Below are 25,597 nucleotides of genomic sequence, written 5' to 3' on the forward strand. Positions count from 1 at the left end.
CGAAATGTTCCCTGTCTGTTATTTTGGCTTATCCACCAACAGCAGGCCCTTGGAGCAGAAACAAAAGAAGCCTGTGCTTCTTTGCTTCTCTGCCACACGATAGTGAAAAACAAAAGCAAATGATGATGTCACTGGAAGGGAAATGGCAGAAACCTGCCAGTAAATTCCAGTGTCATGAAAGGCCATAATTTGTTCTCGAATTCATTAAATGTGGAAAAACAAGCCACAGGATTCTGTGTCCAACCAAGATTGTATCACCTCTATCAGCAAGTCAGGAAGTTTCCACACATTGGCAGAGAAATGGCGGTGGCACATTGCGGCAGGCTCCCACACTTTATCTGTGAGAAAACAATAACACGCTGCCTGTAATCTTAGCGGCAAGCGGAGCACCTGTACGCCGACCAATCGCACCGAAAACACAATCTGAACCAAGTCAAACAGGGGTGAGCAGAGGCCACCTCCGGCCTCGGCGTTGTGATTGTTGGCTGTCAGCGGCGGAAGAAGCAGCACTGACTTCGGGCACGTCATTACTTTCATTATCAGCCACAAAGTATCTATTACTGATTTACCCCTCCTCTCTTTTGCAACAGACAGTAATCATGTTTTTGCAGCACAAATTATGAAAGGTTAACTTTTTACTTGACTGAAGCACATAACCTTGCCCAGTGGTTATAGATATATCTAGTATGTGACGAAGAATGTGAGGTAGGAGAGTGAAAATAACAGTGGAAAAAAGTGAGGAAGTGAAAAAAGGTCACAAATAAAAAACACTCTAACGTTTCTATCTTGTTGTTGTTTCTTTGTTTTTATAAATCCCTGCGTTGACACATACAGCTATTTGATTTCAACAGAATATGTAACAGCATATGTAAAACCCAACTGTGTTTATTTCAAAGGTTTATCATTGATGTTTATGGTGCATATTCACCTATGTCTCACTAAAATATGTATTATACGGTAATCCATCCCTCACTTCTTTTGCTTGCACCTGCTGTGCAATACTAGAAAGCAGCTCTTTGTGATGTCATAAAGGCTGAATGTCTGCTTGTAACCCGAGCCTAAGATAATGATTATCAAAAAATTTTAACAGTTGTAAATAGGTCTATAAAAAGTCTTTTATAACCCTGACAAATCTAAAAGACTCATATTACCTTAAATACTATCATGACCATTACCGTCCCAGTCGTGTTGCAGAAATGGGAATGGAGGGTGGGGTCCCCTGCTGGACATTCCAAAGAGTTGCACACAGTACTAAGGCTTTTATGACTGATTGTTTTTAAAGACACCGTGGCAATATGGAAATTGACAACACCGTCAGCCTTCAGTTTTTCGTATAGCTGACGCAGCTCAGATTTCATCCACTGTAATAAGCAGGCTTGTTTTAAAAGGCGTCTACATTTATACATATAAATGTAATAACATACTGTGTTTATTCTTTTCTCATGGGCCCTTCTCTTCAAGGGTGGCCACAGCCAATCATCTGCCTCCGTCTAATCCTTTCCATCCTCATTGGTCACACCTACTAACTTCCTGACCTCTTTCACTACATCCATACATCTCCTCTTTGCTCTTCCTCTAGTCCTCCTGCCTCCTCGTTACAACTTCATCATCTACTCACTCACTTGACTCCAGTGCCTACATACCTCTAACCTAGTCGATCTTGCACCAGCTTCATGGTCTCACTGCAGATCGCAATGTCATCTGCAAACATCATTATTTACGGAGATTTGTGTCTAACCTCATTTGTCACCTTGCCAATCACAAGAGTGAACAAGGAGTTCAGAGCTGATCCTTGATGCACTCCCACCTCCGGCTAATGACTTCAGAAATATATTTAGAAGGTGCATGTTTGATGGGCTCAGTCAGTGTCAAAACCTTGCAGAAGTAATATGAAGGGTGAGGAGAGTTGCGGTTCACTTCAAATGTCAAGCACCATCATTAATCCCATCAAGACTTGTTTGTGAATGAGAGTGTGTTGTCTGGGCCCTATGCACAGACACACTGCACAAAAGAATAGTCCCTCTGCTCGACTACTTGTGCACAATGGCTCCCTGTTCGTACAGAACGAACTCTGCTGCCTGGGACTGATCAAGTGAAGCGTGACCCCCGCGATCCTGCAGGACTGGCGCTGAGACATTTGAGGTTAAATGAGGCGAACGGGTACGTCTGGCGAGGACTGAAAGCCTGAATGAGTAGCACACGTTGCTGTGGAGATAATGAGGCCGCATTCACCGCTGCAGGCCAGGAGCTGCGGTGGCGGTGGAAGATGCACAAAGCACACCGCCGTATCTTATTTGCTCGATTCAGAATATGTCCTGTTTTTCTTCCGCCCTCTATAAGAATCATATGCATTCGATTTCAAGGCTGCGGTTATTTCTGAACGCTTGGACAGCTGGAGTCATGTTTGGAGGAAGCACTCTCCGCTCTTAATGAGCGAGCTTCCATCCGTGACACATCGTTATCCATGAGAGTGACAGCAGCGGGCAAAGTTAAATATAGAGGATCACATGAACAATAACAGGGAGGCAGATAAAGACACATTTAAAGATGTTCTCGGCCTATAAGCAGCTGTGAGAGCAACAGTCTGCTTATGAATCAAAGCCTGAGCGGCTGCAGTGTTCATTTTGGTGACAAATGATTTCTGTAAACAGGGCAGGTCAGTCATCAGATTAGATATAACAAAACCTAAAGAACATTGTGTTGAGATATTAAATCAGCAAAGTGGTGTGGGTTTTTTTTTTATGTTCTGGCTGTTCATCGTGCAGCCGTTAAGTCTTTGTGAAGGGGATTATTCTCTTGATCTCACATGACCGTACGTCTACGGTAACCCTGCATGAAAGTAGAGCAGTCGAGGATTGAAAGCACACAGACGACAAAAGAGTGAGGCGGCAGTAGCGTGAGCTGGTTGTTGTTATTTGTTTTATACATATATATATATATATATATATATATATATATATATATATATATATATATATATATATATATATATATACACACACATATACATACATATACAAATATATATATATATATATATATATATATATATATACACACACATATACATACATATACAAATATATATACACACATATACGTACATATACATATATATATATATATTAAAGCTTTATTGTTGATTTAATATAAAAATGTGCCCCTTAATAGATTCCGAATTTCTTTGACAGAAACACAAGTTACATGAATCCTCATTTTTTTGCTCTAGCAGTACAACTTACTTTTAGATTTTATGCTTCTATGTCACTGGCTTCACTAAAACACAGTGAAATGGCTGCCTGTCAACACAGAAAAGCCATATTCTGAGTCTGGAGGAGAGACAGAGGAGAGACTGACAGCTGCAAAAGAAGGAGAGAACATAAAGCTTTTACTGCAGTAACCTCAGTGCAGGTCAGACACAAGCAGACCTTCACGGTGTACACAAAAATGTAAGGCAGGAGGGCCAAGTGTTGCCCTGGAAACTAGACGGATGGACGAATCCCAAGAAAGAATGCCATAAATTCTTGCATGACCCCTTGGAATTTTTATTCCTTCTTCTCACTTTATAATGTTTCAGTTCGACAAAAGAAAACATGTGATGTACAAAATGCAGTTTTCAAATTGCTAGATTTATTCAGCTTTATTTAAAGGTCCCATATTATGAAAATTCACCAGTCACTAATGTTGTCCTGTGTCTCTCGTCTGTCCCTGAAATTAGGTTGAAGTTCATCCTTTGCTTCTTTTTCTTCTTCTTCAACTTTTCAAAAGGTTTCTACAAATTAAAGGTCAGGAAATTTACCCTTAGTGATGTCAGAAAGGGTACTAGTGCCTCAGTGATGCCTCTTCTCAGTTATTCACAACACCCCTCGCCAGATGTCTTATTTTTATAGTTTCTTTGCAAACATATGGTAGTTTCTGAAACCAAGCATTTTTGCAGGAGGCTGTCAACAGTGGGCTGAATGTTGTTGTCCAGGGATGGTTTCCTGGGTAAATAATTGTTTGAGGCTAATCCACTACAGTCCAGAATTACGAGAAAAACATTTTTGAAAAATGTGGGTAATATAGGACCTTTAACACCCCATGCAATAAAAAAAAGCACCTTGTGTGTGATCAATGACTTTAGCAATGTCTTGAAAGCATGTCCACTTTTCTTACTCAATTATCTAAGTGCAACTGTCAACTGTAACTGTAAAGCCGTTAACACTACATTAACCTCCGAAAGCAGAAATAGAAATTTTCTTTGTTCCAATCCACTGAATCTTTTATTTAAAAACTGCATTTTGTGAATTTGTGTCCTGTCGCACATTTACAGCACAGTATAACCAGTTTTCAATGTTTGCATATGTTACATCATGTGAACAGCAGTACATAATACATGTTTTCAAGAGAGACAGGAAAAAATAAGACATTTATTCACACAAAATCTCAGAGACTTTGATGATACAGGACAGTGCAGAAGAGACTCCCCCCACCCCATGGTTAATGTTTCCCAGTTTGTTCAATGCAGGGGGTAAACAGTCCAACGGTTGGCCGAGGCAGAGGGCAGTGGGGTGGGGCAGAGAACGAGCTCATTGCAACAGAAATCTGGACGCATGTCAGTCCAGCGGCCGTCGTTTATTCAGTGCTGGAGTGACTCAGCTCTGACTGCCCAGCACTGCATCAACCAGGTGTTGAAGATTATTCAAGCTGCTCTCTAACAAATTGGTACTAAAACAGAGATCACATGATGCCTGGCTGAATCAGTGGTTTTCAGTTTACTTTAAATTCAGTCAATAAGTTTCTTCGTTTATTAGTTTAGTTCAAACAAACTTAAAATGTCACCCAGATCTCTGCAAAGGCTCTGGGGACACTCTCTAATCCACACAACCATTCTGCGAGAGAACTCCACTCAGTGTCCTCAGGTACTCCAACACACCTCACTCAGTATGTCGCAAAATGTTAAAGTTAATGCTGTATTTTAAACAGTCCACTGTGGCCACCTCACATCCAGATCTCTCAAGTACGGCAAGTTAGCACCGCACCCTGTCAGACTTTGCCAATAAAAGTCACTGCTGCCGGAAAGGCTACCATGAATATTTTGTATAAGACCACAGCTTATGAGTCAAATTGGACTGCTCGACCGGACCATAGCGCGATTGCACATCAGCGGTTAAGACACATTACGTTATGCCTTCCTTTTTCAGTTGGAGTTCTTGGCCACAACAGACTTCCATTGGGCGGTATTCTCCACCTCTGTGAAACTCCAGAGTGGTTCTGTGGAATAGAAAACGTCGCCAGAGCCTCCATCATTATTAAAATAGTATTGGTTAAGTCGGTTTTTTTTGTCAAGTTTTTTTTGACACTTGAAATTCTTTGAATTCAGTTCTGAACTCTGTGTTTTTGTGTTGATGTTATGTGCTTCTTTGCGCGCCAGCCCAGCTGCACCTCTGCAGCTCTGACCTGCCTTCACAGGGTAGCAGGCAGACATCAGGAAGCGAAAAAGAAAAGCAAATATAAAAAAATGATTTTCCCATTTTCAACTCATAGATTAAGCAGCAAAAAGCCCATACATGGCTTGTAGAATTTTAATTATATAAAAACAATGTAAATTAAATGGTGATGTAGAAAAAAAATTAAGTTAAGTGTTTCTACAGTAGCTTTTAGCATACAGTAGCTTTTAGCAAGCAGGCTCTTCATTTGAAAGCTTTAGAAGCCAAATGCAAACATTTATTATTTAGATAAACATGTTTAGAGGGTAGAGCAGTCACAGGAAGTAGACCACACTGCAAGCATTCATCCTCTTCACTGTGCCTTCAAGACTTCAGAATAGTCGAATTTTTACAAGACATCAACAAATAAAACTATAATGCAAAGCAAAGTAAGACAGCAAGCTTTTCGCTTGAAGAATAATGAAAATGACAGAGAGCTTTGCTGCTTTTTAGCAGAAACTGAGCCCGAAGAAGAAATCAAATACTGAGTGGAAAGAAAACAAAGAGAACTGAGAAGCAACGATTTAAAAAAAAGAAATAAATAAAAGTAACTAATGACTCAATCATTTAGGAGATGAATAATTGGCTTCACAAGCCACGCAGGCGGTTCTACAGCTTTTCTGCCTCTGCTTTACTAAATCTGTTCAGTAACCATTAGACAAATTTGTTTGTACACCTGCCGCGACACATAGGCATCACTTTTCTTCCAAGCTTCTTGGATATTTTACAAAACAACATCTTTTGAGAGGAAAAGCAGTCACATGTTAACACCTAACAAGTTGTGATACATGTAATTAAACAATAAAATCACTTCACTATTTAAAAACAAAATAAAATTGTGCTAATTGAAAAAAAATATCATGGTTTCATTGACACGTGTATTTCATGTGCATAGAAGCCCTGCCAGCTCTTCTCAGCTGCTGTTCAGCGCCAGTCTGTCTTTTCATTTACACATTAATGAAACAGACTGGGTAACACGGGCGTTGAGTTTACCAATAAACTAGAGCAACTTGGACTGGAACTCTCACCAGTCGTTTTTTTTTTTTTTTTTCCTTCTGTGAAGCAGAAATAGACTTTAAAGCTAGCGCTGTGCAAAGCAGCAAAATATTGTACAAAAATTGTCTGAATAGAAATCTCTTAATAAGACACATCAGTCAACAGTTACGAGATGTGGGCTGTGCATGTTGAATGATGTTTTCTGAGACGCATCGTATGCAACCTTAATATCCAAAAAACATGAACAATGATTTTTGCTGTTAACTAACCTGGAGTTAATGGAATGGGGAGCCATGACTAATTGGTTAGTTAAACGATGAAGAGATTTTTTTTTTTTGGCTGGACGGCCATGTGGGATCTCCGCCATCAAGATTGTTTTATTTTTGCCTTTTGTTGTTGTGGTATTATAAGCTGTTAAAAAAAAAACATGCTTAAACCATTATATGGTTTATAAATCCTTAATGCCAGACCCCACAGAAGTAACATCATTTCTCCAGACAGAGACGGAATAGTGAGTCAAAGTGAGCGGGTAGAGGTAACGGGCAGCAGAAATGCCAAAACTGAAAAAAAAGAGACGCGAAACACGAACTCATGACACCCCGACTGCAGTGTGTCGACAGACACTAATGAGGTTTTTGAGGAAAACAAGTTTGGCAACTTGGCAGCAAGCCACTCCAGGTAACAGCGGCGCTTGAGACAAAAGAGAAAATGTCCAAAGGTCCCAGTGGATTTATGAGGATTGAGAGGATTATTTGAGGATTATAACGGTTCATGATTCCTAACTTTTTGTCCAACGACCAACAAACACGAGACTCTGTGCCGAGGTAAGCGACACTAATGAGGCTGTAACACCGAGACAGGATGAGGACTGTGTGAGGAGAAGGAACAGAGTGGCAAACCGCCTGAGCACCAGAGCATTTACCTCCTGGCTGTGGACCAGTGCTCCCCTCTGCTGCCCAGCTATGCGGAATCTGCTGCTCCTGCTGTTCGTCAACAAGAGCAGGAGGGAAAAAAGGTCCCAAATATTGATGAAACCTGACTAGAAAATGAGCTCTGTGTCCTCGTGAGACGCCACAGAGCTCAGCGGTAAAATAACCAATCTGACGTACTCCATGAAGACGCCTCTTAGCATCTTTAGTCGTTGCAGTCCAGAGCAGAGGTCCTATGTGTAATGAGAAAACATGAACACGAACGTGTTTTGCGCGCTGCGACGCACAACTCGTTGATGTTCCCAACTCTTCTTACCGAGATGAGTTTACAGTGTGTCTATAACGCTTGTGAACGGATGTGATACTGCTTTGCAACACTGTGACAAACACAGATCATGCAAAAATGAACGGAGCACCCTGCTCAAACTTCAGGTCAGTTAAAACTGACCACAAAATATGCAGAGTTTGATCACAGGTTGAGATTTAAGGCCGTGAAGACTCACAGAAAGACTTTGTACCAGCTGTTCTAGCGTTAGGTTGCGCTAACTCCCCAGCCTGTCCTGAAGATCACCCACCGCTGGCCGGCCACGACGGCTGCACATGATGACCTGGATTGGAAGCAACGCGACATCACAGTTCGTGGGGATGTGAAACAGCAGTGTCGCCAGTTACCACAATCCCACGTCTGTCCTCAGCGCTGGCAGGTTGGCTGTTTGCTGAACTTATTGGACCCTCGGTTTGAGGTCGGTGAACGACTGAGTTGAGGACAAGTGAGGTCACTCTGAAGGGATCAGCCGGCAGACCAGAAAAAATAAGACAACCAAAAAATTGTCTGTCTTTCTGTGACATTTTGCAGATTCAAGATGAGATTGTTTAGCTTCGCTAAGAAAAACCTGCTAAAAAACAAAACACTAGATCACTGAGGTACTGTGTAGAGAAAGCAGGAATGTGTCCCTTCATTAATTGTCATTGTGAATGCCTCCTACAAGATTTCTTGTGGAATCTTAGAACAATATGTTGTTTTTTTTCACATTATCAAAACAATAAAACCTGGCGGTGTGGTGCATCCTGGTGGGATAGTCAGAGATTAATGAGACAAAGCTAACACTGCCAGTTGAAGATCTCTAAACACCTCTCGGAGGCATGCGTCACTGCACCAAGTCCCCACAGACTACGACCACCTTCCAGTTGCACATGTTTTACTCCTCATCCTTCCTCCCTCCTTTTCACGCTCTTTGATGCTGGCCAGCATCCGTTTCAGTTCCTTTCCTTTCAACCGACAAACAAAAACAACAGTCGAAGAGGCCCCACGGAGGACGACGCTTCAGGGTCAGCCAGTGGGAAAAATCCACCGTTTACCAGCTCTGGCTGAGCGACGAGCGACCAAAGGACGAATTAAAAGATGCTGGTGGGCCGAATCCCTTTGAGTAAGCAAAAAGAAATAAAGACATTTATACTGGGGGAGGACGGGGGTGGGGAGAGGCGGCAAGTGTTTACATTCTTCCTAGTGTACACACTAACACACTGACAGACGCACACCCACGCACGAACCGCCATCGGACAGAATTGATTGTTCAGTGTGCAACCTTTGGACGGTGCAAATTAGATGTGTGTCTCTATGTCAGTGTAACCAGGCAGGATGTCACCGTTGGAGCAGCACTTGGGCTCGCTCGCCGGCTGCGGCGGCAGCATGTGGGCAGTGGCCGACATCTCCTCGGCCTGAGCCCGCTGTACACGGCGATGGATCAGGGGCACGGAGAAGAGCATCAGACCGCCCACGAAAGGAGGGACCCCAGCCAGGGTGAAGGCCACTGTGTAGTTCCCAAAGTAATCACGGAGTAGACCTGGGCGAGAAAGGAGGCATTGAAGAGGTTCATCTTGGGGGTAAATACTGTATAGTGCTGGTCAGTAACATTTAAAGTCATGAAGTAGACACGGTTCTTCTCCTTAAGGATCTCAAGTTGTATTTGTCAGTGTTTTCTAATAACATTAGTCTGGATCCAGATTTTTATTTATTTAAGTTTTCATTTCGAGTTTTAAGTTGAAATGTCATGAATGAAGTCAAAATATTGTGAAAAAGGTCGACGTAAAAAAAAAAGTTACTTCACGTACTTCACATTGACATATTTCGATTTTATTCACAAAAGTTTGTCATTTTTATGTCAACTTTATTCTCAAAATTTTGACTTTAATCTCAAAATTTCAACTTTATTCTCAAATTGGAAATTTCTCTCTTAATTATTTTCTCTTCTTGTGGCCCTAATCCTCTTCCATAAACTGAGATACCTCGAGATCAATTGAGGATTTTTTTTGTCAAATGAAAAATAGGGGTGGGATGAAAACAAATATCAGAACATGATTTTAATAAAGATTTTCAAAAATAGAAAGTGGCAGGAGAACAGAGGTTAGAATCTGCGTCATCTGTGTGAGGTCTTTCCCTTCATACTCTTACACGCTCCCGTGGAGGGTGGACAATGCAGAGGAAAAAATAAGCAAGTTGGAACAGTCATAAAGGGAACTGCTATTTAGTTTGTTTTTCATTCCTGGAAATGAAATCCCTAGAAACTGCTTGGCCTGACGCCCAAGAGCTCTAAAACACAATTTCTTTCACAATCACCCCGCCATGCAGCTAAGCGCTCTCTAAACTCCCTTTATTGGGTCTATTCTATTAAAAGAATTTCTATTGACAAAATCCTGCATCGCCGTCCATAATTGAATTAAAAGAGACAGGGCTTGAGCGACACGGGAGCTTCTTCTCACCAGCAATGGGGGGACCTGCTGTCATGGGAACGGCCATGAGGCCCAGCAGGTAGCCGATGGCCTGCGAAGCCTGCATGGGTCCAACCAGCTCGAACGCTATGGGGGCCATCATGCTGAGGAAGCAGCCGTCGCACAGGCCCAGGAAGGCGCACACGACCACCAGCCACTCAAACTTGGTGCACTGAGGGATCAGCACGGACATCAGGCCCAGAACCATGAAGGACACCACCTGCGAGGGAGATCAGCGGTCGTGAAGCACACGGTAAAGACACACAACTTCTGAGTTGCTGTTGCCCTTTCTTTTCTTTTTTTTTCTTTTTTTTTTTGAAAGCGCCACTGCTGCCTGGCCTCCTGCCAGTGCAGCGCTGCAGCAAGTGCTCCGAGCACATGCTTTTCTCGACCACTTTTAGTAGCAGGAATGTTGAGACGCCTTTTCTGCTTGTACCCAGAGATGAACTCTGAAGCCCCTCAGTAGCACTTAAACCAAAACCTCAACAACAACGTTCTTGTTTAAAAAGTAACCACTGAAGACCACTGACTGAAGATTTTTTAAAATTATTTAGACAGGCACACACAGCCACACAACACATATTGGTGTTTTGTTTGTTTAACTGAAGGCTGATTTTCTGGGCAAATGTGGCAGAAGTAGAGCGAGGGTGAGTGTTGCTGTTTTAATTTACTTGACTAAGCTGAGAGAACCCAAAATATGCAGCGCTTTCAGCATAGCGGCGTAAAAGAGAAACACGAGACTGTTTCTTTAGTGTCAAAACAGGACTGAAATCTTGAAGGACTAATATGATAAAAAAAAAAAAAAAAATCTATATTGAGCTTGTGCAAAATTATTATGGCCCAAGTCCTATTTTTATTTGCAGAACAATAAATGGTTAAAGGACTGAGTTACACATACTCGTAATGACAATGTCTGTATATGTGTGTATGGTAATGATTAATCTTGTGTTATTTCCTTTATTTGCTCTGATGTCATTCTAAACTGCAGACTTTTATTTTGAAATATCTGCACGTCACAGGCTATGGCATGGTCACAAATGTGTCTATCTAGCAGTGTTTCTGTAGTAAAAGATTGTAGTATGGTTACATAAAGATTTTTCTTCTTTGCGTTTTAATATTTAATGGGCATGCTTGCCCACATACCACCTTCAATTGGCACGTTTGAGCCTTTAAATATGCAAACCCCTCCATTCCCTCACCTGCATGTAGATCTTTTTAAGGCCCGGGATGAGGTCTCCAATCTTGCCAAAAGCAAGACGACCCACTCCTGAAGAAGCCCCTATGCACACCAGGAGAACCCATTCCTTTTTGTTGTCCTTGAACTGCTCGTTCACAAAGTTTATCTGGAATAGGGGAAAGACAGACATTCAGGCACGCAGCTGGGTAGTATATTTTAAACAGTTCAATATGACTCAAGAATCTATCGGACAAAAAGATATGAAAAAGGGACAGTTAAGTAATGCAGTCATTTTTCATGAATCCTCCCCGAGAGGTCAAGGATCACCGCAATAGAAAAAAGGCATGGAGGCAATGGAATGTGGGAATTGTCTACCCGCAAAACACTTAATCTAAAAGACCCCTGAAACAGCAAGACAGGGAGACCCAACACATATAGGTCAGATCCGGCCACTCCCCATCAGCGCCGACCTCCCGAATCAGATTCAAAACACTGAACGGCCCTCTGAAGCCTTTCATGAAAGAGCTGAAATATTTGCTCTGCTTTGAAGAGGCCTACGTTCATCAATGGCAATAGGATAGGCATATTTAGGGATACAGAGGGGCCATATAGGAGAGGTTTCCTGAGGTGGACGAGTCAATACAAAGGCCGGGGCTGTGTTTACATCTGGACCTGGGCCTGAAACAACAGCCATGGCCAAGGGAGGCCAAAGCTGGAACATCCGACATCTGGATAGAGGGAGAATAACCACACACAACTTTACACCGCGTCCCCATCCTTTGGTACTTCACACCACAAAGTAGCCAACAGGTTAAAAGTGTAATGCTTCTCTGAGTTTGAAACTCAAAGTGTCACAGCAGGCAAAATAGCTTGGTATTTGTCATGCTCTTGAATTGAAGGAACATTCAGTGCTTTTTATTGTTAGTGTTTTCCTAATTTTTACATGCACTCTTCTAAAGGGAGTCAGATTAGGACTCAGCAGCCAAACAGCAGTGGAATGCAAAGTAAACCAATTTCACCCATTGGCAACCAGTTGGCTGACAAACTAAACCTGAACCAAACTGAAAAAAAAGAAATGTACTTTTAATTTCTTGGTATAAATACATGCTACTGAATATATTGACAAATTGTTAGTTATTGTAGCAAGTTGGCACTAGTGTTAATCCATCTGATCAATTAAGTTTCAGCAGTCAGTCAACAGACGTGTTAATAAGCATTTAGCCACGTTGGACAGTGGTAGTTAGTGTGGTCAACAATAGTTAGGTCCACTGGTTAGCTAAGGACTAGGGTTAGTTTGTAGTTATTATGCAACGCTAGTTTCATTGCATCTGTCTGTCTTACTTCTTGTCTCCTTTTCATTTGGCAATAAACAGTAGGGGTATTGTGTTTTCATTTCCCCAACGATTAAAAGGAATGCGACAACCCCCACAGCACTAGCATTAGCCTCTGTATTTCTTTGTTATTGTTGGATGTCTCTGTCTGAGGCGAGTCCCTCCCTCCCAGATCACAGCTTTGGTTCCCGAATTTCAAAACAAAAGCAAAAAAGCAAATATCTACATATTCTTATGAGAAAAGGCTGAGGTTGGTCGCATTTTTTTCTATGTTGATGATGTGTTGTTCATCACCATCACTAATAAGGTAAGGTAAGGTAAGGTAAGGTAAGAGATGGACGGATTATTTAAAGACAAAGATGGGGAAGTAAAAAAATCAAGCATGCTCATGGATCATCTTACCAGATGGATATACGGCACAAAGTAGCCAAATACAGCCGTTGCCACTCCACACGCCCACACCCGGTAGGTCACGATGTAAAAAACACGCAGGTTGAAGAACTTCCTCACTCCCGTCAAGAAGCGGCTCCACTTGCTTCCAGCCGGCCCAGTGGTCCCAGTTTGGTTTTGAGGATTGTCAGGACAAGGACCCATACTATGGGGCCCCATGCCTACTCCAGCAGGCATCAAAGGTTTGAATGTCAGTGCCAGAAAAGCCTGGACCAGCATAAAGATACTGAGGATCTGAAAGGTCCTAGCAAGGCCCAGAGGTTCCACCACCTTATCCAGGAGAACTGGCAGAACCATTGAGAAGAGGCTGGCCCCGGCTGTCACCACGCCGTTGGCCAGGCCCAGGCGCTGGCGGAAGTAGTGGCCCAGAATGACCAGCGAGGGTTGGAAGGCGAAGGAGGAGCCGCAGCCAAATAGTATGCCGTAGGTAAAATAGCGGAGGCCTAGCGACCTGCAGTTTGAACAAACAAAGGTGGTAAGACATTAGGATTTTAAGTGTTTGTTTTCTTCTGTGGTGGATTAATTAAAAACAAAGTTGAACACATTTGTTGTGTTGGATGTCTGCCTATAACATAATTTATGCCTTCTCCTTTAAAATATGACAAAGATATGTGTGGTGAACCTCTGTTACTGAGAACAAAACTGACTCAAGAATGTTGATTTTGTCTCCCACTTGATTTTGTGACTTGTCATTTAAGAGGTGTTCTTCCCGTGGGCGTGACCGACCCGATGATGTCACATCTGCCATAGGACGCCTCTGAGGAAGACTGCAGGTTGCAGTCAAAACATGTCAGGTATTTAAAAAATCTGTGAAAGAACTAATGAAAACACTTACTGTTTTTTGTGGTTACAAAAAATAAACCACACGTTTACTTTCAGCAGCACATGCAAGTCAAGCATGTGCTGTTTTCCCGGCCTTTTAGCCATGTGCAAAAGATCACTTTTAATCTTCACTCTTGATACAGAGTACCCAAACATTGGGAAACGCTCTGCCAGAAATTAAAATGGTACAACACAAAGTGGGACTTGGACAAGTAATTTTTTTTTTAACACTTACTTAGCGAACCCTGTGCTGAGCAGCCCTACGAAAGCCAGCACCGCCCCACCGACTGCCGTCTTCCGACAGCCGAAGCGGTCGGTGAACATGCTGACCACTGGCGAACAGAAGAAGATCATGCCCATGGCCAGAGCCCCGACCCAAGCTGCGGAGGAATAAAGAATTTACAGTCAGAGGCAAGTGGAAATGTTCTTGTAAAGGTTATAAGGGTAATCCACGGAAACTCGTTCTGCCGGGTTGTGTAGACGAACCCGGTGACACCAACGTGTTACAGTTTCAAATTCACAGAGAAGAGCAGGAAATCAAGCCAACTCATTCATGAACCCATGGACTGCCATAACCCAGAGCACTCAAACACTTGACAAAGAGCAATGACAAACATATCTTCTGTTTATTTTTGGCCCCACCCTGAAAGCATATATTTGGAACATATGGAAATAGACTGGCAACCAGCCAGAGGTTAAACAATCTACACACCTGGGTTAGTTACTACGATAAGCAGTAACTGTAACAAAACTCCATGCATCAACTGTCAGTGGTTCTCAAACTTTCTCTGTCACGCACCACCTTGGAAGAAGAAAGTTTTTCATGCCCCCCCTCACCCCAACTTTGGGGCTAGAAGCCCCAAATTTGACGTGGCTGTGTCTTGATGGATCCCGATGAACCTGCAAGTGGTCCCATTTCTCTAGGACAAGGTTGACTTTTGACCCCATAGACTTGCATGGCATTAGGGTTAGCGATAAGGCTGGAATTACTGCTGGAATTAGGGCTAGGGTTTCGGGGTTCCTCATGGGCTAGAAGCCCCAAATTTGACGTGGCTGTGTCTTGAGGGATCCCGATGAACCTGCAAGTGGCCCCACGTCTCTAGGACAAAGCTGACTTTTGACCCCATAGACTTGCATGGCATTAGGGTTAGCACGCACTAAGTCTTGAATTCTGCTTCCTTGTATGTAAAGGTTAAACGCGCGGGGGCTCTGCTAAGCGTGTGTGATCTTCTACCACCTGATGAGATTAGTTATTTACATGAATTTATGTAACCCCCCTTCTTGGGAGTCTCTTCTTACATCCCACACAACAGAAGCATTCTATAAGATCTCTCATGGCGATTAAAGTAGATCAAAAAGTGGATCAAAGTGGACAGACCTGGCCTGTGGTGTAATGTCCATCCACTGTTAAAACATAACCAGGCCAAATGATCCAACAGAGACACCGCATTCCCTGAAGTGCAAACAAACAAATGTCTGGGCCACGTCTCTGGGGACCAAAGGTAAAGTCTACACTGGTGGTTGAGCTTTAGGTGACACAGCTTTGTGGGAATCAGTTCCAAGACTCTTATAAAAAAAAAAAAAATTCCCATCGATAAATGTGACACATCAGCTTTACCACTAAATGTCAACTAAATATCAAGTCTTGGTTTCAGAGGTTAAACTTAACATAATGCACCACATCAATAAATCAATCAATCAATCAAATTTTATTTATATAGCACCTTTCATACAAAGGCTTGCAACTCAAGGTGCTTAACAGAAAATAAAATCAAATATTAGTGAAGATAAAAGAAAAATAGAGCAAATCATCCAAAACATCCAAAACATCCTGTTTTTGATGTTCTTGTTGCTTGTTTTTTTTTAAAGGTATACAGCTAAGCATGCAATTCCTCAATCTGCAATGTGCCTTAGCTTGAAGTGTCTTTGGCCCTGTTTTCACTTGGTCACTTGTAACTGTTTTGGGGGATTGGATCACGAGAACGGATCTCGCAGCATCTGTTCGCACTTAGCCATTAACATGTGTCTCGAGTGTGCCATTTGTGATCGCATCACACCCCCCCCCTGCCGAACCTATGCAAATGCAACATGCGTCATTTCCGTTTTTAACGACTGGGGGCAGTAAAGCGCAAAACCACGGCGAGTTTTACATGACAGCGAATAAGAATCAACTTCCTGTTGCGGACTATATCAAGTCACTCGTTTTAACTCTACTACAGCTCGTATGGATCCGAACGAGGAGTAACGACTGGTGGGACAGAGTGGTGACGACTTTATTTTCGTATCAACAGTGGCTGGCAAATTTTCGGATGCAACGTCGCACATTTAATCACATATGTGGGAAACTGCGACCGCTGCTCCACTGCCAAAATGATGGCCAGGAGGGAAATTCTGAAGGAAAAAAAACTCATGAAAGCAAACAAAATATAATTAGAAGGAAATATTAGATAAATTTGGCACTGATCTGTTTGTATGGGTTTGTGGGGGTTTTATTACTTTTTATTATTAGTATGTCAATGAACGCATTAAAGTCATTAAACATTACAAACTGTAAATTGTGTTCTTCATTATCAGACAAACACAGTGAAACAGTAAAATCAGTAATAAAGTAAAGCCCTTTAAGTCACAGTTTCTTAATATGTACTCTTTGGGTCAAGACGTATCATTTACACAATAAATAATTGTGCCGCAGAGGAGGTCCGTAACAACCGGAAACTCCAGACAAGACGCTCTCTGTCCCGATGCTGTGCTTCCCAGAGTTGCCAACATTAACTGTGTGCAAACAGCAACATCAATAATTCAAAAGGAAGTGTGATTGTGCGATCGAGACATTTTGCAGAGCGAGCGAGGAAAACTTGTTTCCATCATCACAATTAAATTCTCCCACAAAGTGACTCTCTCTGCACAAAAGTTGTCTGGTTTCGTCCTGGATTTTCTGAGTTTATTGAATTGATTGAACTGTTTGGAAGTAAAAACAAAAAACTATTAGCAACTAGACTTGATCTTAAGCCCGTTCTTACTCCTCCTTACAAGTGCAAGGGCACATCTTCATCTGGTTCCTAGCAAAACCCAATCCCCCGTCCAGTGGAATGTCAGAAATGCCTGTGTGATATTTCCAGAGATGCTGGTGTGTTTAGAGGCAGGCAACGAGTTTCACCACCGTCAAATCCATAAAACATAAGGGCTATTTGTCAAAATAACATACAATTCTTCAATATACAATGATGGCTGGCTGCCACATCAACACAATAGACTTACAACAATTTTGGCCAGAAAACCATAACGACAGAAACTCTTCTTTTTGTTCTCACAGCCCCTCAAAGATTACTGCAGCCAGCAAGGTGCGCCGCATTAAACTACAGCACAGTATGTGACTTGGCAGTGTGTGTACAGCCTTCAATTTAGCTCTGGCTCATCCCAAAAATCAGCACTACTAATTAAGATGTTTTTGTCTTATTATTATTACTATTATTGTTCAAATATCATTCTTGCTTTCAATGTTTCATCACATCAGTTCCACCAATCTATTTTATAATGGGGGTGATTTATAGGGCCTGTCATATGCAAGAATGATGATCAAAGGGGAATGAATCGCTTGCACCTACACAAGCATTCCACCATACTGCCGTCTGCAGCTTCAACTTTTTTGTTCACTCACGTCCAATAACACTGAGCCCACCGGGATCTGGAAACCCGCTGATTGTAAAAGCACCAAGATTTTTGTTTTTGGCTTCAAAAGAATGCAGCACTGGCTCCTCCGCACTACCATAAACACCTTGACATGCGAGCGATTCCTTACTGCTGGGAAATGAAACTTGACGTTGACGTTTCGTAAGATGTGAGCAGAATAGCAACATCTGTAACTAATAAAAGGTTTACTTCTACCTTATTTCCTCTCTTTGGCCAGTAAATGTTGTTCACAACTGACCCCCTCAACTATAGTACATACCCTTCGTGTGAGGAAAACTCAACTTGGACTGAGATCTCAGTCTTTTATTGCCTCATCGCTCTCTCTTTCTCTTTGTCTGCTCTCTTTAAGTAAATTCTATCATCTAAAGTTATTAATAAGTTATTACATTTGCAAACGTCCTACGAGAAGTTCCCAAATGAAAACGTAAGGTTGGAAAAATGTTCTCTCACTGAAGGGTTGTTCAAAAACAGCCCCAGCATCTGTGAGCTTTACAGTTAAGCTGCTCCTGTTCCGCTCTTAAGCTGGGGAGGGGGAGGCCCGAACTCGGCACAGGCTTAATCCTTTTGCATGTGAGAACAACAGAATACAGTTCAAAGAACAATTGAGGACAAAAATGTAACGCAGACCAAGCTGAATGACCAACAGAGTAGAGACACAGTAGCAACTGCTTGTGTAAGTAATAAAAGTTTAACAGCTCACCGTCACCCAAAACCAGGAACAGGTTGTCAGGAGTTGGAAAATAATTAATTTCACTCTTAAAAATGTACAGCTCCAACAAACAAGTTCCAACATGTTATTTTACTATCCGTATACCTGGGTTGGATTGCGAGGTTTGAAGGGGGTCCAGAAAAAAGTCTTGCGAGCATAATAACTCTCCACATATTAATTAAACTTCAGCTGGTGCTTGCAGACCTGAGCGCAGCAGGTGAAAATGAAAAAAATAACTAATTTACTTTCAAAGCCCCACTTTGAAAAACAATTTTCTTTAAAACCGAGCAGGGAGTCTGAGGAAGAAATTACTGACTCAGTCAACAGTTCTCAATACAGTTAACAGCAACTTCACAAACACATCCACTCAACCTGCTCACAACAAGACCAGAATTTTTCGTGCCTTTACGGCAGCATCGCTAAAGTTTCGTATTGAGAGGTATTCCTACATCATGCTGTGAGACTGGATCAAAAAAAATCAAAGCAACTTTCGCATGCAAGACTTGCACATTTAGGACAGCCAAAGGCAAAACATTTCGACAAAAAGACTCAGGAAGAGGCACGGCGACTGAGAGAGGACGCAAAATTGGGTTCAGAATAAGTAATCAATGGTGGCTTTATGGTGACACAAAAAAAGCATCAATTCCAGGAAGTTGACGATTGTGTGCTTCTTCTAATTATATACTATATATGGCTGTGTTGTTTCACAACTATCAAGAGGGGGGGGGGAGAAAACAAGTTGTGTAATCATGTATCAAATGATTTATGTTTTCATGGTTTTTATTTTATTTTGCAACAACTTTGTTGGGTCACATGGTGCTCTCCAACATCTGCATGATATTCACACGCCTGGGGCAAGAGAACGAAAATATATTACCTCTGACTGGAAATTGACTCTGTCAAGGGGGCCTTATGAGACGCACTGGGATGAATTTATGCCAGTGTCAGATGCTACTGTAGCGACTGTAGAGGCCATTTGGAAATTGTTTAACACTGGCAAAGCTCTCTCTGCATGTGTGGGGGGAAAAGAGAGGAACGTAAGCAATAACTGGATTCGATCTACAGTGCACTGTAGCCCTCGACTCTCACAAACTGTTGCATTCACATCGCTGGGGTGGGGACCCTGTCACAGGTAGTTTGTTTTTAACTTTTAATCCTCAAAGATATTGCGACATGGTTTTTTTGAAAGGGTATATGTGGGCGGAGTCTGTCCTGCATGCTTTGGGACTGTTCTGTGCTTTAAAAAAAAGTAGAATTAAATGGTGCATTAGAGGAGTCTGATTGCAAGATTCAAAGTAATCTGTGTTAATGTTCTGTGTACATGTTGCGTCGAGATCACGTTTTGTTTTTTGTTTTTGTTTTTTAAGAAAGATATTTATTCCCTAGCGGTTTCTTGGCTTACTCAATTAATCACGTAGTGCATGCGCGTACTGAACGGTAATAACAGGGGAATTAAGTCAGAGCCAACACTTGCTCATGGCATTGGCAGGAGTGCCCTCTCCTGATTTATTTACCAACACTAAAACTCAAGACGGCTACGATTCGGTCAGTCCAAATTCAATCAACTTCTTGATTGTATCAACTTGTTGACGATATGCCGAGGCCGTTTGGCGATCAAAGACGGGGGCCTCTGTCTGCCAGTCATCGAACTGTGACGGCTGAGCTCCAACCTTTGCAGACAGTCTGCTGCTACTCACCCACTTTAAACTGTGACGTCTTGTCGTCTGGGTCGGCGTGCTCGAGCACCAGCATCCGGTGCATGATGCCGAAAGAGTTCTGGATGCCGAATATGGAGCCGTTGCACCAGGTGGCCGCCAACACCACCAGCCAGCCGTATCCTCCTTCGGGCGGGACGAATCCCCCTCCGTGCGCCGCCTCCCCCTGGACCCTCACCTCGGGCTCGGAAGCCGGGGGCAGGGGCGGCTTGCACCCGACCTCGATCAGCTGTTCTTCGCTGTCCTCCCTCGGCGTCGCGGGGTCGGCTCCCGCCGCCCGGTCGCGCTCGTTCTCGTCCACGTCGCGAGGAGCATCCTCCTGCTCCATCGGTGAACCCGCGGCGGGCTGCTCTTCCGTCCGGGAAACTCCGTCGGACGCCTGCGCTTGGCTGTCTGACAACCCGTTGATCCCCATACTGTCTGCTCTGCTCTGCCGGAGTGGTTAGTGCGGGGAGCCGAACATGCGTGAGATATAGGTCACTGACATAAGAGGGGGCGATTTGAATAACAGATTCGATTGGCTATCTGTCCCCGTCCCCGTCCCCCCCCCCCCAAAAAAAAAAAAAAAAAAAAAAAAATAGACACTATGCGTTGCCGCTCGCCCGAGTCTGAGCGTCAACTTCTTCAGCGAGCGAAGCGAACGAACATGTCATTCTGGGCTCGGAGCTCGCCCTTTTCCCCCCCACGATCTGCAAGCGCCGCCTAAAGCTCATTTGAATGCGAGCTCTCGTGCCAGGCAGCACTCGAGAGATAATGAATTGATTAAAAAAAAACAACAACAACAACAACCGTGTATTTACTTTTGTCTGCTTGCCTGCTCGCTGCCAAACAAGAGCCATCCACCTAACGCAGCCTCTGCTCGGCGGCACCGACACGGTCTCGTCATGTTACGCAGTCGACGCGCGGTACGTAACATTCAACGGACGCAAAACGGGATCGACTCGCCGCCGGATCCGCGTTCTCAACTGATGTCTTGGCGCCGCACGAATGCGGTCAATAGGTCCGTCCGTCAGGTCGTCTCTCGGCTCCGCGGCGTCAACGGATCCACGGCCGTCATTCAACGGCTCTGCCACGCCTCCTCGATGCCGTCGGAGGGCGGTCGGCGGACGCTGGTGTCAGGTCGCGATACTTTATGTGTACGTGAATCTGAGAAAACACGTCTTTTCCGTAAAGCGAGATACGTCTCCTTGAGCGTGACGTAGGCATGCTATGGGACTGCGACAGATGCTTTGAAAGATTCAAAAGCGACCGTTCGAGTTGTCGAAATAAACGTGTAATGCTTCAATTTAATGAAAAATCGATTTAATGAATCGTTAAGAAGTTAACGTAGCCTTGAATTTCTAGTGTGTCACCGCTCAGTTTCATTGTATTCATTCAATTTCATTGTATAAACACGTTCTTAAGTATGTGTTGACTTATATTACCCTTGTAGTAGTAGTAGTAGTAGTAATAGTGGAGGTGGTAGTAGCAGCAGCAGTAGACTTAGTTACGTACTTAGTGGACTTAATGTGAAAAACACTTTTACTGTGAAAATATATAGTGTTAATGGTAGAACAAACCTTATGATTTTAATGAATAAGGTGAACTCATTGTGGATAATAATTGCATGTTATTATTCCTACTCTTTACAAATAAAATAGAATCACCTGAATTTCTCCCACAGGCAATTTACAGGCAGCGAAGCAAGAGATAAAGTTGTTTTTTTTTTCTTCCTTTTTTTCTAAAGAGACTTCACACTTGGTGGAAGTTGGTGACCAACGGTGCTAATATGTTAGTTTAAGAGGCGGTCCTACTTCAGACATATTTTGAAAGCATGTGCGTGTTTCCCCGGGTGGCAGTAACACGTTTTCACCACCAAGTGGAGCTAGAACTCTCTCAAAGACTTTCAGCCTCAGCGCAAACAAACTTACTGAACGTTACATCACTCACGATCAGTTTTGCTAGTGACACATTATTTTCATGTGTTGTTTAGCCTTTTTCAAGTTTTCAACTATTCAAGAGAAATCAGCGTATACCATTTGTCATTCAAAGTACATGTGATGAATTTTGAATGAATAAATTCTGTGCTATATTTCCCAGGCTGAGAGCTACCACAAGTCTGAGTGGCACAGTGGAGAAGTGGGCCACTGGAAAAGTTTTCTGTGTCACACATGCTTTTGGTTCTACTCCGGAGCAAAACATCTGATGGGAAAAGGCCCGGAAATGTGGTCGTAACCTAAACAGCTGAGGACAACAACAGTCTGTACAGTCAAGCTTAAAATATCTATTGTACCCTTTAATGAGCCGGTGAATATAGTCAAGATCTCACTGTATTTTTAAGAGAGAATTTCCTGAAACACTATTATTAACTTTTTGTTTCTATTCAACATCTACTTGACGTTTGTGTGTTTTCACATTGCCTAAATAAAAGGAAAGAGCTTTAGCATTCAGATGATAATTGGCATCAGCATAAGGGAAGGGTGGTTGACAATTTAAACTGTATGCTTATGGTTCCTGTGAACCATCCCATTTACAATTGCAAAAACATGTGTGTTGAAAGAAAAAATGTGGGGCTTGTCGTGGAGCTGCTATGTCGGTCCGCGCCTGTTTCCAATTATTCCCACAAGGAAGCCCACGTTGCCGCAACAGTGCTTTTTGTGTAAAAATAGATTTGAATTTGAACACCACTACAGGCCACGGTAACAGAATGACAGGATTCCTTTTGAGCGATGTGGAGGTCAAAGTTGACAGGACTACAGCCAGTCGTGGTGTTTCCTGTTTAACATGGAATGCTTGAACTCCTCTGAGAGGTGTGGGTTGTCAAGGGGAATGAACATCTGTGAAAGGCCAACACATTTCTGGGTCTGATAAAGTCACACTGGCAGAAGGATGGGAGAGATAAAATGCAGCTGTCTTGCACTTGTCATCCTCCTGTGCGGATTTTCAACACTTTGGCAAAATGGTGCCGCTTCTGGAGCCATGACATCTGGTACAGCGATGCCGACAGGTTGGCTGACACACGTTCACCGGCATGATCAGACTCGCTGCGGTGGTGGGGGAAGGAAAATGCACCGCTAGCGTGGTTGTTTACTCAAGATGTATGACTCACACAAAATGATTGCTTTAATCCCAGTGGGGTTTTCAAACCAGTCTGTGAAAAACTTATGTATCTGAAGACTGACAGCAGGAGAATATTTTTCTACCCCTCTGTCCTTAAACAACTCTAATGTGAGGACCTGAGATCTTTTATGGTCAGCAGTGAAGACAAAACAATAATCCATATCAAGAGTACAATCAGTGCACGTGTACGTGTCTCCATCCTGATTTGTACTTGGTCTTAGCTGAAAGGTGTGTGGAGACATTCTTCATGCTGTGACCAACTCGCTCATGAACGTGACTGTGCTTAACTGAGAGCTGACTAACAGTCACAGGATGAAGGGGGATCTTAAGAAACTGATGTCCTGTTTTTTTGTCATCCTAAGAACGCAAGGAGGGCAAAGTACAGGAGATAAAATAGATAGGGGGGGAAATGTCAATAGTTTTCTGCAGTTCTTTTAAAGATTCCTCGTGTTTTCTTGTGTTTGCATACTTGTTTTCTTTGAATGGGTTTATGTGAACAAGTCATTAGTTCTTCTGTTTCTGTATGTAATCGTTTGTGAGTATGAGGTCACTCAAGCAAATAGAAATGTCCTCATTTTTAAACCCACACAGAATGTCACTCACACACTAATTGCACAGTCACCCACAGAAACACCAGCACCATCATTATTTGATTACACTTGAAGCAGGAACGAACAATGTTTCAAATGTGACGTTGCAAATGCAGTTGGTAAAATTCCAAAAAACGACCCCCCCATGTTTAACTTGAGTTAACTTGAGGGAGCTAAGTGTTCTGTGACTTATTTCCCAATCCACAGCATGATGACACAGGCATCATGATAAAATCATCAGCTCCTGTCCAGTAAGTGCAGGTTTCTGCAGGGCCAGAAGAGATGGTTGTCTAAGGAAGCCAAAACAGCCTGCAGCAGAGCGCCAGAAACGAAGGAGATGAGGGTACTCTGCTTTTACACATTCTCATTCGTGGCATTCATATAGTAATGGACCGCTTCTTAGCAAAAAAGAGAGATCAGAATCTCTTTCGAGATGTAGTTGTAAAAGTCTCACGCAAGCAGATTTGTGTAACTAAAACATGGCGACCGTCACAATTTTCACACACCAGTTCTTGCGTACAACTTGGTAGAAATCCTGTATTTTTATGATTAAAGTTATTTTGTGAATCTTACCACAGTCCCTAAAAAGAATAGAACCAGCAAATAACATACAAACGGTGGCCATAAAAGCAGTGTGGGTGGAAAGAAACAGCATTCATGCGCCATGGGATGTCTGGGACAAGAGGAGGAGCAAGAGGGGAAACAAATCTGAACTGGAAGGGGACTTCAGGCTCAGTCAAATAACAACAATAAAATTCCTGCACGCAAACAATGAGCCATCACATGAACTGGAACACTTGGCCTGTCTGTTCCTCCCGCATAGGTGTCAGAGCACAGCTGTTTGTCAGTTGGCCTGTGAAAAGAAACAAGATATTAGGTGTGACTTTTCCTCTGTGTGCCAGTGACCAGCATCACAATGTGCACACATGCAATATAATCATCCGCACACCGGAACGGAGAGTACACATCAATTTTTTAGTGCAATATTTTTACCCAAAACACTGTTACTCAACAAACCGTCATACAAAAGAAGTCCATACCTCATCCCATGACTCACTGCCGTCACTCCCTTCCACTAACTCCCATCAACTTACCGTTACAGATCTTAATAGATTGTCGGCTCCCACATTCTGAAATCCAGCTTTTAGATCTACTCAAAAATGATTGCTTTTGCATTTCAGCATTTTGTTTAAGTTCAAGGCGACCGAGTTAATTAAGCCCGACCGCCAGACCAGAAAGCGATGAGCAGTGTGTCTGAGGGCTTTACGAGGACATTGTGTTTTAGTTTTGGTTTTAGTAAGAGATGTGCTTTTTTATTTTTAATTCAAGAATGTGTTTTTTTAACAAATGCCCAAACATAGCTGCACACAGTGAAAAGCTCTTGTTCTCCATTTCCTCCTGTAAAACTTTAAAAGCTGTAAAAGTTGGAAAACAACTCTTTTGCGATTGAGTTATGTCTCTGCGCCATTAGTCCCCAAGTTGTTTACATATTTTAAATCTGTTTGAAGTGAAGCTGATTTGTACAACTCTGCGCACTTTAGGAGACAAAAGTTAAAATGTTATTACAACAATTTATGTTAAGGGAAAAAAATGTATATATCGTGGCCTTTACCATGAAGCTGGCACTTGGAATAAGAAAGGACATGCCCACTCTGCCAGCTTTAGCCCTTAAAAGGATGAGAGAGAATTCTTGATCGTTACCCTCTTCAGTCAGGGGCGGTGGGGCTGCAGTAGGTAGAGGGGGGGTCCATAACAAACACACTCACATTCCTTACCCCCTGCTCTGGAAAGGCTGCACGCATGTTTTGTTCTTCTCAAGAAGAACACCTGCAGCGCCTACAGGAACTTTTAA

General features: G+C 42.8%; 1 protein-coding gene across 1 annotated transcript; it reads right to left on the reverse strand.

Annotated features, from left to right (window-relative positions):
- Positions 1 to 4,234: 4,234 nt before the first annotated feature.
- slc16a2 (solute carrier family 16 member 2) lies at positions 4,235 to 20,583 on the reverse strand. The gene is made up of 6 exons (XM_076046363.1): positions 20,039 to 20,583; positions 14,178 to 14,322; positions 13,073 to 13,571; positions 11,362 to 11,505; positions 10,154 to 10,382; positions 4,235 to 9,237 (listed from the first exon to the last, which is right to left on the reverse strand). Exons 1-6 carry the CDS (start codon positions 20,469 to 20,471, stop codon positions 8,996 to 8,998), a joined length of 1,692 nt encoding a protein of 563 aa, XP_075902478.1. The 5' UTR covers positions 20,472 to 20,583; the 3' UTR covers positions 4,235 to 8,995.
- Positions 20,584 to 25,597: the final 5,014 nt, after the last annotated feature.

The sequence above is a fragment of the Nelusetta ayraudi genome, unplaced genomic scaffold (assembly GCF_046127955.1).
Source record: "Nelusetta ayraudi isolate G7.1 ecotype Tasmania unplaced genomic scaffold, CSIRO-AGI_Nayr_v1 ptg000090l, whole genome shotgun sequence".
NCBI classification, from domain to species: Eukaryota; Metazoa; Chordata; class Actinopteri; order Tetraodontiformes; family Monacanthidae; genus Nelusetta; species Nelusetta ayraudi.